Raw genomic sequence first — 12091 nt, 5'->3', positions numbered from 1 at the left:
GACGGTTCCGGCTCTCACACAAAGCTCCTGCCACCCTCCCGCACCAGTCCCTCAGCACACTAATACTGCCTGATACCGGCCACAGCATCTTCTTCCTTCCTTCACCATGCAAGCCTTCGGTGAGGAATGTCTCTCAAGCGCTCTGTCGCCTTCGCGACACACACGCTCACGATTGCAGTGCCTAAGAACCGGCGGGTAAGAAAGGCATCTATTCACATCCGCTGAGGACGCGCTAGCTGACAAGTGCGCAGCCCAAGTTCGAACTGCGCCTGAGAGTGAGCTGCTCCCCGCGGTGCGGCGCGTGTGGCAGGGGTACTGATAGAGTCAGATAATCGACCTGAACAACGTACCACTCGTCTCCGGCAACTCATTCGTCAAGTGGCACCTCCCGCACTCGACGGCTGCTGAGCACCGCGGTCGCACCGAAAAGAGACCTATCAAGGACCACAAAGTATTCTACGATTACGAAGCGAAGCTCCCCGTCCGGCTCACCGTCGACAAGAATGGCATGCTCCAGGAGAGCTTCATCGAGTTCGAGGTGATACAGGAGTATGGGGGCGGCGGCAGAGGAGAGCGCATCACGCTGGGGAATGTCAGGCTGAATCTGGCCGAATACGTGGAGCAGAGCGAAATGCCAGGCGTCGACGGCGACGAGCCGGGCGTTACGAGAAGATATCTGATGCAGAACAGCAAGATCAACAGCACGCTCAAGATTTGCGTCTATATGAGGCAGATCGAAGGCGATAAGAATTACGTTGCGCCTGCACTGAAGACGGCGCAGGTCTTCAGCGGTATCGCTGGGATTGTGTCTGGGGAACAGGGAGATTCGGAAGATGCTGGGTGTAAGTGCTTCACGAGACGAGCTGGTGAGTTATGCTGATCGTTCGCAGCTACCCCGTCTCTAAACGCTGGATCGCGCGAAGCGGGCGAGCTTCAAGACATGTACAGGCGGACGTTGGCTGCATACTGGTCCGCCCAGCCGGGAGAGCTCAAGGCAGACGAGTGCATCGAGGATATTTTTGGGGGTGGGGATGGCTGGGGCGACCGGGAGAAGCCATATGATGCGCAACAACGCGGCATAAGGTTCGTCTCCGGCGATAGTAGCGGGTCACTGAGCGAAAGCGATTCCAGAACCACCCGCGGGAGCACCATACACCGCAAATCGCACGAGACACTGAGGCCCGGAGATGTAATGACAAGCTCGCCGAACGTGCGCGGCAGAGGAAGTCTGGAGCAACAGGCTCATCAGATGAAAGCAGAAGCGGAGCGGAAACGGCATCGACCGAACCACGAGGTGGATGAGTTCGATGTCCGGGACGACCTCTGCAGCTGGCGGCAGCCTATATAGCCATTGACTACAAGAAAGCAAAAATAGAATCGTTTAAACAATTTTGCATCATTTAGCACACGCATTCGGGTGTCTGCGCAATTCCAAGGTTGGATGGAAGCGACCGGCACGTGAATTGGCGCTGGCAGAATCCGCAGGGCTGCAGGCGGTGAAGAACGTGGAGCGTACTCTCGGAATTTGCTCCGCTACACCTCTCCTTGTCCATCGCGTTGCGCAGGCTTCCCGCCGCTTCTCTCCCTATGCTTGCACCTCGCGCCTCCAGCGCATTTGTATGCATCCGATGTGAGCTCAAGCGTGCCCGCCCGCGACTTCCGCTCCTCGCCCGCCGACCTCCGCACGCGAACTTCTCCGCCTCTGCGCGCCATCGCGATGCCTTTGACGACTCCTCGCAGATCCAAGCGCCTCCGCCGCGCGGCCGAGTAAGCGCACATCCACTGGGACGAATACGGAAACGCAAGGGACAGACCGTCAGAGAAACTACAGCGCGGTTGGGCGTAAAGACTCTGGGCGATGACGCCGAGATTCTCGTCCTGAAGGAGGTGGGAGATGCGCCACAGGAAGAGGCTGTCGCGCCCGAGATAGTGCCAATACAGCAAGATGTGCCCGACATCCTTGCTTCCCTCCAGCAGGAAAACCGTCCGCTCACTTTGGAAGAGATCACGAAGCAGCTCGACACTTTACGCCCGAAGACGCAGGCAGGCCTACACGAGCCACACTATGTTACCCAAGCGACATTCGTCAAGCTTGCCAAGGTTCTCTTACAGGGGTTCACAGTGCCGCAGCTATCGCATTATTATTCGGTTACAAAGGGCGTGGAGCATGACCACGTCCAAAAGGAGGTTTTGGATGGATTGAAGGGGTCAAAGGGCACAGCGAAGAGACCAGTGGAGCGGACCGACTGGCATCCTGGGACAACACAAATCAACAGGCGGCTACCAGGGCTCGACGTCACCCATAGGCGAAAGAAGTCGCCCGTTAGTAAGCAGCTTCTGGTCGATCAGATACTCCGGGATGTGTGGAAGCTTGTGCTGCTAGAGGAGATCGAGGCTCCGGGTGAGATTGAGCTGTCACTGAAGCCGTGGCAGCTCAGTCTTTTGAGCTCAGGAGGTAGGAACTGTCTTCATCATCAACATGACTAACGCTAATCCCACACAGCTTCCCCCACACCTCTGGACCAGATCGGAAGGGAAAGAAAGGCCAAACTCGAAATATATTGGCAGCACGATGCTCTTCGAATAACTGCAGACAAAAATACTGCCGAATACGCCGCCGATGACATCGAGCGACTCCTTCATAGCACAGAAACCAAGCGCCTTCATCTGCGACCGTGGACACCATATCTAGAGGAAAGCAGGAGGCCATCAGGAAGATTGGCAAACATGTTCACGCAAAAGAGTTTACAGACAGTAAGTTTGATGACTGGAGCGAGTGTCCAAGTGGCCGGTGTCGATGAGGTGTGTATCACTCGCCTTAGCTCCTTGGAAGATGCTAACGTCACAAGTTGTTGATTCGAGCACTCAATAAGAACACAGTGGAGGACGCGGAACGCTCTCTCATAAGGATGCTCCCATTGAAGACCTCCGTGTCCTATGCTATCGATACATCTAAACGAGATAGTGTCAAGGACCAAAGCTACCTTCTCCCGGTCGACTTCGAGAAAGGTTCCCTGGACTTTCTATCCCGTGAGCTGAAGTTGGGTCGTTGGTCGCTCCCTGTCAAGAGGGCGTCCAGTCCTAGATCGGACCCCGAAAAACGGTCGGACGCAGATGCTGCGAAAGCCGCCACTGAACAAGCCAGCCTAAGTTGGGACCTGGACCCTGTCCAGGCGCGGGTATTGGAGAGGGTACAACAATCTCCCGAATCGACACCTCTACAGAAGAACAAGAATAAGACTAGCCTTTGGGCCGCCCACCCGGAGGAGACACTATCAGCCGAATTTGGTCAAGTCCTTGTTCCTTTGAATAACAGCCTTGTCGATAGCGACACTGAGGGATCTTCACTGATCTCTTCCCCGCCTACGTTTTCATACACCCTCCCCGGCCTCTCAAGGCTGCTTACGGACAACACTTTTGCGCAGGCCTACCATTCCAAAGTTCCTGCCCTGGATTATGACTTTGTTCCGGCGCCTGTGCAGCAAAATTTCAAAGAGGGCCAGCAGTATCCCAGTCTCCACGTTCAGGTCAGACATAACCACACTGGCAAGCCTTCGCTTCGCAAACTGACACTTGGTTTCGACGAATGCGTGCACGACGTCCTTCTACCAGATAAGGCAGTCGATATCCGTTTCAGGAGGTCACATAGGCTCCTTCTTCAGGCTCCCTCCGCGGATGAGAATGTCAGGGACTTCATGGACGCAGTTTCCGCCAACATTCAGAGCGGCGAACGGTTGACCGCGCCTGCGCTCGCGCTTGACATACCAAAATGGACTATACCAGGCTTTTCCAGTCGCGATATGAGCGGTATGCGCACTGTCAAATATATTTTCACCGGTATTCGCTTTAGGCAAAGCGTAGTGGGTGACCTCCTTGGTACACGTGTGGCATATAATACCAGACAGTCTGGAAAGCTGGGTAGGAAGGGCGGAGCGCTGTCGGCCTATTACACGAATGCTGAGGGCAAGAGTGGTCCACTGGAGGATGACGAGAGGATGAGGGGGTTTGTTCAGAGTTGCTTTGCCATTGCGGATCGAATAACGGAGGCTGCGGCAAACGGGACGCCGATATCAAAAACCCTCAAACCTAGGGTCGAGACGAGCGCAAGGAAGATTCGACGCCAAGCACTTCAAGCGGCGGTCTCTGCGGATGAGGGTGACGGCAAGGTCGTGGAACGATTAGTCGCCCCGGTATTGGAGGATGAAGATAACACTGGCGAACTCGATACCGATACTGCACTAACCGATATCGACATCACTAGGCAAGAGCTTGACCAGCCTAATTCCAAATCTATCGACGCCGCCGCTGCTCCTAAAACCATTTCCCTAGACACTGAAACCGAGGAACAACACTCCGAAACTAGCCAGGCTACGACGCCGCTGAACGACGGAGAGGTTGAAGATCCTAACATGTCAAAACCCCTAGAAGAGCAATACCCCCCGGAGTCTCACTCTCGCAGCGATCAGTCTACCATATCTTCCGCGGACTTTCAGGAAGAGCCAGCAGCGCAGCATAATAAGCGTATGCTGAAATTGCAGGCATAAGCACCAGCATTCAATGCGGCGTCTCTTAGTTCCAGGAAGGGCGTTTTGCATTTGTATATCACTGCATGATTGTAACATAGTGTAGACTACTCTTTTTCGTCTATATTCATAATCCACATCCGCGGCTTCGATGCCCCTCAAACTACTCTGCGTATCTGTGTAATCCTTTATTTCCCCGTCGAGGGGGTTGCGAAAAGCACTTTCGCGCCCCAAAGCTCATTAACCAGCGAAGCCAGACACTCCTGTGAAACACTCATCCTCGCATCCGTCTCTCCATTTCCTCCGACAATCCCTCAGGCTACGCGTAGACACCCTTCGATTGCTTCTCCCATATCGCTCTCCTCCCTCTCTCTAGCCTCCCAAAACTGAGAACTCTTGGAGATTCCCTCCACTAATAACCGTCTCCATCATGACGAGACAGGCATTACTTAGCGTGACGAACCCCAGTTGACTGGGTTGTCTTGGAGTTTCATGCGCTCGATCTGGGCGTATAGGTTGATGAGATTGAGGTGCTCACGAATTGTGTTGTCGAACTGGATTGCAGTCATTATGGGGGAAGTGGTGGAGCGTTGGGTGAGGGACGATAGTGATATGAGTCAGTCAGTATGGCACATGGTAAGTGCTTCTGAGAAGGGCGGAAGTCGCCCTGTTCTATGACAATGTCTCAGTTAACAACATGTTGAGCCCGAGAAAGAGGAGCTATGTGGTGAACTTATGCAGGGAGCGCGTATTGAAATGACTGACCCGAAAGGAATTCCTTGGGACAACAAAGAATGTACGGTGGGCCAATAACTCTATGACTGTATCTGTGCCGCGCGCAAGGTTTTTGCAATTCAAAACCCTGGAGTGTTGTTCGGACACTCGAGGATATCTTGACATGTGGCGCGTAAGATGAAAGCTAGATCTAGCCATGCATGAAGCATAGGTGGAGTTAGCAGAGGTGGAAGTGAGTGGTGCGCTGGCGAACACTTGCAGCTGGGAAGTGCGGCTGTGGCGAGTCGGTCTGCAGGCGGTCAAAGAGGTCGAAGCGTGAGCCAATGATACCCTGTACTGCTGCCTTGTTTGCCTTCGAATGCAGCGCTGGTGAAAGGAACCCTGTCAGGCTGTTGGGCGTTTCGCCGTGGAGTCAGAAAATTCGCGGTGCCCAAACGCCAAGACCTGGCTCGCTAGCACGGCTCGAGGGCGCAGGTGCCCTCCAGCTCTTTAAACGGACCGCCGCACGGACCTCGCTGAGTCAACCTAGTTTCTGCGCCCCTCCTCAAAAAGGCTCCCCCGCCCGCAAAATCTCAACCTTTCTTCTTCGTCTGTCAATACCTGGCTTGCCTGTCGCCTTCTTGCAAGTATTTCTCCCTCTTCTTCCCAGCACACAACTAACCTTCGGTAGGACACTTCAACTCACTTCGATCCAACTTCCAGCCTTCAAACTCGCTCACAGCACAATCTACACCATGGGGTGAGTCAAACTCTGCAGTCTCGAGGAGCCGGGGTAGCAGCCGCCATCGCCAACACATCTTGCTAACGACGCCCGCAGTAAGGAGAAGACGCATATCAACGTCGTCGTCATCGGCCACGTCGACTCTGGCAAGTCGACGACCACCGGACGTAAGCCTCCCTCCCTCGATCGATAGCGGGGTCGCAGCAGCTCACACTGGGATACAGACTTGATCTACAAGTGCGGTGGTATTGACTCGCGTACCATTGAGAAGTTCGAGAAGGTACGGCCACTTTCCTCTTTCATTTTTGTCGCGGGCATCCCGCTGCTGCCTCTGTACGCTGGGCCATAATTTTGGCCTATTGCACTGAGGGGCAATTTGGATGGTGGGGTTGTGCGAACTTTTACGCGCTAGCGCTAGTCCCGATTCGGGCTCTCGCCAACTCCCAACCCTATGACGCACACTCAATTTGCATATTCAATTTTCCCAACACGGCCGACCGCGATGTTTCACGATGCTAACTCTGCGTCTAGGAAGCCGCCGAACTCGGCAAGGGCTCCTTCAAGTACGCTTGGGTGCTCGACAAGCTAAAGGCCGAGCGTGAGCGTGGTATCACCATCGACATTGCCCTCTGGAAGTTCGAGACTCAGAAGTACTATGTCACCGTCATCGGTATGTTTCATCCGCTCGCCGCAAGCAGCCCAGTCGCTAACTCGGTCCAGATGCCCCTGGTCACCGTGATTTCATCAAGAACATGATCACTGGTACCTCCCAGGCCGACTGCGCTATCCTTATTATTGCCGCTGGTACTGGTGAGTTCGAGGCCGGTATCTCCAAGGATGGCCAGACTCGTGAGCACGCTCTTCTCGCCTACACTCTCGGTGTCCGACAGATCATCGTCGCTATCAACAAGATGGACACCGCCAAGTGGAGCGAGGACCGTTACAAGGAGATTGTCAAGGAGACCTCCAACTTCATCAAGAAGGTCGGCTACAACCCCAAGCACGTCCCCTTCGTCCCAATCTCTGGCTTCTACGGCGACAACATGATTGACTCGTCCGCCAACTGCCCGTGGTACAAGGGCTGGGAGAAGGAGACCAAAACTAAGGTCACCGGCAAGACCCTCCTTGAGGCTATCGACAACATCGACCCCCCGTCCCGTCCTTCCGACAAGCCCCTTCGTCTGCCTCTCCAGGATGTGTACAAGATTGGTGGTATTGGCACTGTCCCTGTCGGCCGTGTCGAGACCGGTATCATCAAGGCTGGTATGGTCGTCACCTTTGCTCCGGCTGGTGTGACCACTGAAGTCAAGTCTGTCGAGATGCACCACGAACAGCTTGTCCAGGGTGTTCCCGGCGACAACGTCGGCTTCAACGTCAAGAACGTTTCCGTCAAGGAGATCCGTCGTGGCAACGTCGCCGGCGACTCCAAGAACGACCCGCCCAAGGGTGCTGAGTCCTTCAACGCCCAGGTCATCGTCCTTAACCACCCCGGCCAGGTTGGTGCTGGTTACGCTCCTGTCCTCGACTGCCACACCGCCCACATCGCCTGCAAGTTCTCCGAGCTTCTCGAGAAGATCGACCGCCGAACTGGCAAGTCTGTTGAGAACAGCCCCAAGTTCATCAAGTCTGGTGACGCCGCTATCGTCAAGATGATTCCGTCAAAGCCCATGTGCGTTGAGGCTTTCACTGAGTATCCTCCTCTCGGCCGTTTCGCCGTCCGCGACATGGTAAGTTTCTGCCGCCCACAATCCAACGTGCCATATACTAACATCTCCCCCAGCGTCAAACCGTTGCTGTCGGTGTCATTAAGTCAGTCGTCAAGGCCGAGAAGGGTGCCGGCAAGGTCACCAAGGCCGCCCTGAAGGCCTCCAAGAAATAAGCGGTCACGCCTTTGGTGGCACGTTTGTCTCTTTCTTCCAAAATCTCTAGATAGTCAGGTTCTGGGGATGCGGTGGCTTCGGAAAAGCCGTGATGGAATATTGATGCTGTGATGCATTCCGGTTGGGTGGGTGTCCTGGCGTTGTCCTTCCATAGACTTCATAATGATCTCAATGAATCATATGGGCGGGCAAACGTTCGATTATCGCTTTCCTACATTGTGATGCTAGCATTGCCATGATGCGCAACCCGAACTCCGTTCCCTGTAATATTTCGTCGCCCGCAGTATCTGGCCATTCGCATGCTCGCAAAACCAGCGCGCCGTTGTATCGTGACCCTTCTATCGGCTCACTCCATTCTTCCCTGCTACATGAAAGGTTTCGCCTGCTCCTGACACCACTCATAGAACCTCGCGCTTACGCTCTTCTCCCCAGCCTTCGCTCCTGTACTCCCCCGGATATGGTCCGGCACGCATCCCTTACGCCCCCACGGAATCACAAAATCCCCATCCTTAACGTCGGGCGCTAGACCCGCATACAGTTCCGTATATGCTCCATACTTCGGCCCTTTAAAGACGGCGCCCATAATGCCACGCATAGGCGGCGGAGCGTGGCGCTGCAGCTCCGTCTTCATTAAGCCCGGGTTTAGCGCTACGTGCAGGACGCCTGCCGGGTTTCGCGTTTCCAAACCTTGTTCATCGGTTCCCGGGCCTTTTTCCTTCTGGCGACGCGAGAATTCTTGCGCGAGAAAGTAGATGCCGGCTTTGGTCTGCATGTAGTGTTGCATACCGGAGAGCTGCTTTGGGACTCCCGAGGAGAGTTGGACGCCGCCGTTGGGAGTGGAGAGGTTGAGGAGTGAGGAGACATAGACTACACGGATGGAGGTGTTGGGGTGGCAGAAGTGGGATGCAGTATTGGAGAGGATTGGTTGCAGAAGAGAAACGAGAAGGAAGCCGGCTAAGCAATGGACTCCCATTTCCAGATCGAAACCGTCCGCAGTTTTGCTGCCCGCTGGAGGCGTCATGACGCCGGCATTTAGGAAGAGGACGTCGAGGCGGTGTTCGTTGGCAAGAAAGTGGGTGACGGCTGGCTTGATGGTGGACAGACTGGAAAGGTCGGCGATGAAGGGCTTCAGGGTGCCTTTCGAGGTTGGATGTTCTGCATTGATGTCCGAAGAGGCTGTGTTGAAGCGTTCGTGGGAACGAGCGCCGATGTAGACTGTGGCATGCAGGCTGTAGAGGATTTTGGCGAGCTCGAGACCGACGCCGGACGTTGCGCCTGTGATTATGTAGACCTGAGGTCTCTTAGTAGGTTGGAGGGAGCGAACAGACGCGAATACTGACCTTGCTAGACAAGTCTACGAGGCTCTTCTCGGTAAAAGCTGGGCATGGGGGAAATAGCTGCGTGGGTGTGCTCATTTTGATGGCAAAGGGTGAAGAATAGCAAAGACGGGCAGGCGACGAGCTTTAGATGGCGGGACGATTAGGAAAAGCGAAGACAAATAGTTAGATGAGAATGCTTGGTTTTTGATGTTTCGATGGGAGGCGAAAGCAATGTGCTGATGTCCTCCAAGATGAGAAAGACATTGGAGATATATACTAAGTTGAAGCTGTGCTTCAGCTCATCCATGCTTTCAGGCTCTCTCGGGCTCATCGCGTGCTTCTTGAGTTTTCATATCCGGAGCTATGTGCATGAAGCGCCAGCATCAGTAATTGGGGCTCCGAATTGATCTGAGCGTGAAGGATCGCGGTGCTTTGGGCCTGGTGTTTGAGGCGAAGCAGCGCACCGCTCGAGCCATTCCGCTTCGAGCGCCGGACATGAACTCGTCGTATGTCCGGGCCGACGGCTTATGGACAACTACAGCGTCTGTATAAGCGTTCATTGCTCCGGACTGCTGTCTATGAGATGGAGCTAGCCTCTATTCAGCTCGTCTAACGAGAAACATGTGAGGGTGGCTCATCGAACGTGAGAAGGAGAGTGACGGATGGCGCTTTCACTAGGCCGATTGTATCGGGTTTAGCGTTGCTCGCTTCTTCCTGCCCCCCGGCCAACGGCAGCACCGGTCCTCTGCACTATCGTGCGTCAACCTTCAACCACCCGCACGTCATGTCGGCGGACCTCTTCGCAGAGTTTGGAACTACCTCGAGCTCGTCTCAACAGCAGACCTCAGGCGATGGCCAGACGCGACCACAACCGACACCGACATTCAGCTTCTTCGATAACCTGACAAACACAGCGCCAGCCCCCGTTACTCAACCGCAACCACAACAACCGTTAGCGGGTTTCCAGTCCGGGAGCTACAGGAAGAAGGACGCGCCTCTAGTCGACGATAACGACGAGTGGGGTGACTTTGAAGGCGGTCCGTCAACACTGGAGTCGGAGTCAGCGCCACCACCGAAAAAGGATCCGTTTTCGTTCTCAGTGCCTCAAACAGCACAGCATACGCAACCATTATGGCCGACCGCTTCCGTAGGACAGGATCCATTCTCGCTTGCGGGGGCCCCATTAACACAGTCTTCGCAAGCATCGTGGCAAAAGGCTTCTATTGTCAAAGCCAAGAAGTCTACAGATCCTAGCGTGCTCTTTGATGCAGAAGAGGACTTCGAAGACGATGATGACTTTGGAGATTTTGAAGGCCCAGAATCGAGTTCTACTGCTCTTGCGCCGCCCGCAAGGTCGAGTGGGCTAGTAGGTCTTTTGGGTGATATGAGTATATCGCAACAGGCGCCTCCTGCCGCTAGTGAAAGAGGGGGTAGTGGTACCAGTCACAAAGCGTCTACACTACCTTCGGAAAAGAAAAGTGCGGTGGGTGGTTTTGGCTCTGTTACTCGTACCAAGCAGCCTACGACCACGGCTTCGCCTCCGCCATTGAAACAAGACGATGAGTGGGATACGTTCGAGGACTGGGAGGCATCGATTCCTGCAAAGGTGCCTGCTAAGGCTCCTAGCAAGCCAAAAGAGACGAAGGTCACAATGAACACCAAGTCTGCAAGCCTACCTCTACCTGTGCTATCCCCGACCTTCGATGACCCACAGCCGGAAGAGTTGCCTCCTACAAATGTTCCACCGCCTGCCGTTCTACTTTCGTTGTTTCCCTCGCTCTTTGCCGAAGCCCACGACAAACTATTCAAGCCCATGACTGCACAAACTCTGCCTATGCGAAACAAATTGCTAGCCGAGCCAGGCACCATCGCGTACCTTCAAGGCTACCTAATGCTAGCCTCTGTTGCTGCGCATATCGTTGCTGGTCGGAAGCTCCGCTGGAAGAGGGACAAACACCTGTCACAAGGAATGAGTATAGGTCCGGCCTCATCGCGGGCAACGTCCGGGATGAAGCTCTCAAGCGTCGACAAGAGCGAGAACATGAAGGAAGAAAGAGAAGCATCAGACGTGATTCGGGCATGGAAGGACCAAATCGGAAAACTACGGCACGTGGTTTCGGCCGCGAATCAAATCAAGCCGGGCACATTAGGTGCTGCTCCAGATATTCAAGAGACTATGCCGGTGAGCGTGCTGAAGCAGAGCGAGGGCGGCGTTCCTGCGCGAGAGGCATGCATGCTGTGCGGGCTGAAAAGAGACGAGCGTGTTGGTGTGGTGGATCATCGAGTCGAGGACAGCTTTGGCGAGTGGTGGATCGAGCAGGTCAACATGCATAGGGCATGCAGGAACTTCTGGAACGAACATAGGGATAAGTTGAGGCAACGATGATGGGGTTGCCTTCATTCGGGATACTTCTGTCGTCGTGAACTACCCCAGCACGTGCAGATGGCAAGCCCGCACCAATTACCATGCACCGGGGATAACGGATAAGTTCAGAAAGGGGACATGTCGCGGTTCTGTCGTGCATGGGAAAAGCAATCAAGGAGCATGTTCGTGAGGTGCCCAGACTCGTAAAAGCGCTCATTTTGCGAGATGTTTGGTGAGCTGGCTAGACTTTGCTGGTCACAGGCTCGACCAACCCTGGTGCTTGCGGTGGGGGGCCAGCAAGTCAGCAAAAGGCCTCCTGGACCTTGACACGCAGTCAGTCGCGGCGTAGTCACGGGCGAATCTGTTGAATATTCCTCACTGTCTATTTGTTTGCAGGCGCCAACGGAGCGATCGGATGCTGCGTTCCGGCAGCGTGTAGAGCGAGAGTGAGCTTTCCGACAAGACGCCTCCAGCGTGCGGCGTTTGCTCTTTCGCGGCGCGGAGTCGCCAGGAAATCAGATCTGTGTAACGTCGGGCTCTGGTGACTC

General features: G+C 54.7%; 5 protein-coding genes across 5 annotated transcripts; 4 read left to right on the top strand and 1 right to left on the bottom strand.

The window, feature by feature from the left end:
• The first annotated feature begins 17 nt into the window (after positions 1–17).
• Positions 18–1382, top strand: BU26DRAFT_519251 (uncharacterized protein). The gene is made up of 4 exons (XM_033829003.1): positions 18–195; positions 252–275; positions 329–842; positions 891–1382. Exons 1-4 carry the CDS (start codon positions 127–129, stop codon positions 1346–1348), a joined length of 1065 nt encoding a protein of 354 aa, XP_033684100.1. The 5' UTR covers positions 18–126; the 3' UTR covers positions 1349–1382.
• Positions 1383–1547: 165 nt separating this feature from the next.
• Positions 1548–4681, top strand: BU26DRAFT_456989 (uncharacterized protein). Its single transcript, XM_033824932.1, has 3 exons — positions 1548–2455; positions 2504–2802; positions 2850–4681. The coding sequence occupies exons 1-3, from the start codon at positions 1588–1590 to the stop codon at positions 4542–4544; spliced, it is 2862 nt and encodes a 953-aa protein (XP_033684099.1). The 5' UTR covers positions 1548–1587; the 3' UTR covers positions 4545–4681.
• Positions 4682–5992: 1311 nt separating this feature from the next.
• On the top strand, positions 5993–7858 carry BU26DRAFT_564773 (elongation factor-1a; the record flags this gene model as incomplete). The annotated part of the gene is made up of 6 exons (XM_033833309.1): positions 5993–5997; positions 6076–6146; positions 6204–6259; positions 6511–6649; positions 6700–7706; positions 7760–7858. The coding sequence occupies 6 exons, from the start codon at positions 5993–5995 to the stop codon at positions 7856–7858; spliced, it is 1377 nt and encodes a 458-aa protein (XP_033684098.1).
• A 205-nt stretch (positions 7859–8063) lies between these two features.
• Positions 8064–9549, bottom strand: BU26DRAFT_484334 (NAD(P)-binding protein). The gene is made up of 2 exons (XM_033825848.1): positions 9200–9549; positions 8064–9150 (listed from the first exon to the last, which is right to left on the bottom strand). The coding sequence occupies exons 1-2, from the start codon at positions 9272–9274 to the stop codon at positions 8224–8226; spliced, it is 1002 nt and encodes a 333-aa protein (XP_033684097.1). The 5' UTR covers positions 9275–9549; the 3' UTR covers positions 8064–8223.
• A 413-nt stretch (positions 9550–9962) lies between these two features.
• Positions 9963–11564, top strand: BU26DRAFT_427349 (uncharacterized protein; the record flags this gene model as incomplete). The annotated part of the gene is made up of 2 exons (XM_033823727.1): positions 9963–10215; positions 10330–11564. The coding sequence occupies 2 exons, from the start codon at positions 9963–9965 to the stop codon at positions 11562–11564; spliced, it is 1488 nt and encodes a 495-aa protein (XP_033684096.1).
• Positions 11565–12091: the final 527 nt, after the last annotated feature.

The sequence above is a fragment of the Trematosphaeria pertusa genome (assembly GCF_010094035.1).
Source record: "Trematosphaeria pertusa strain CBS 122368 unplaced genomic scaffold BU26scaffold_7, whole genome shotgun sequence".
Lineage (NCBI taxonomy): Eukaryota > Fungi > Ascomycota > Dothideomycetes > Pleosporales > Trematosphaeriaceae > Trematosphaeria > Trematosphaeria pertusa.
This window is presented reverse-complemented; position numbering and strand designations above follow the sequence as displayed.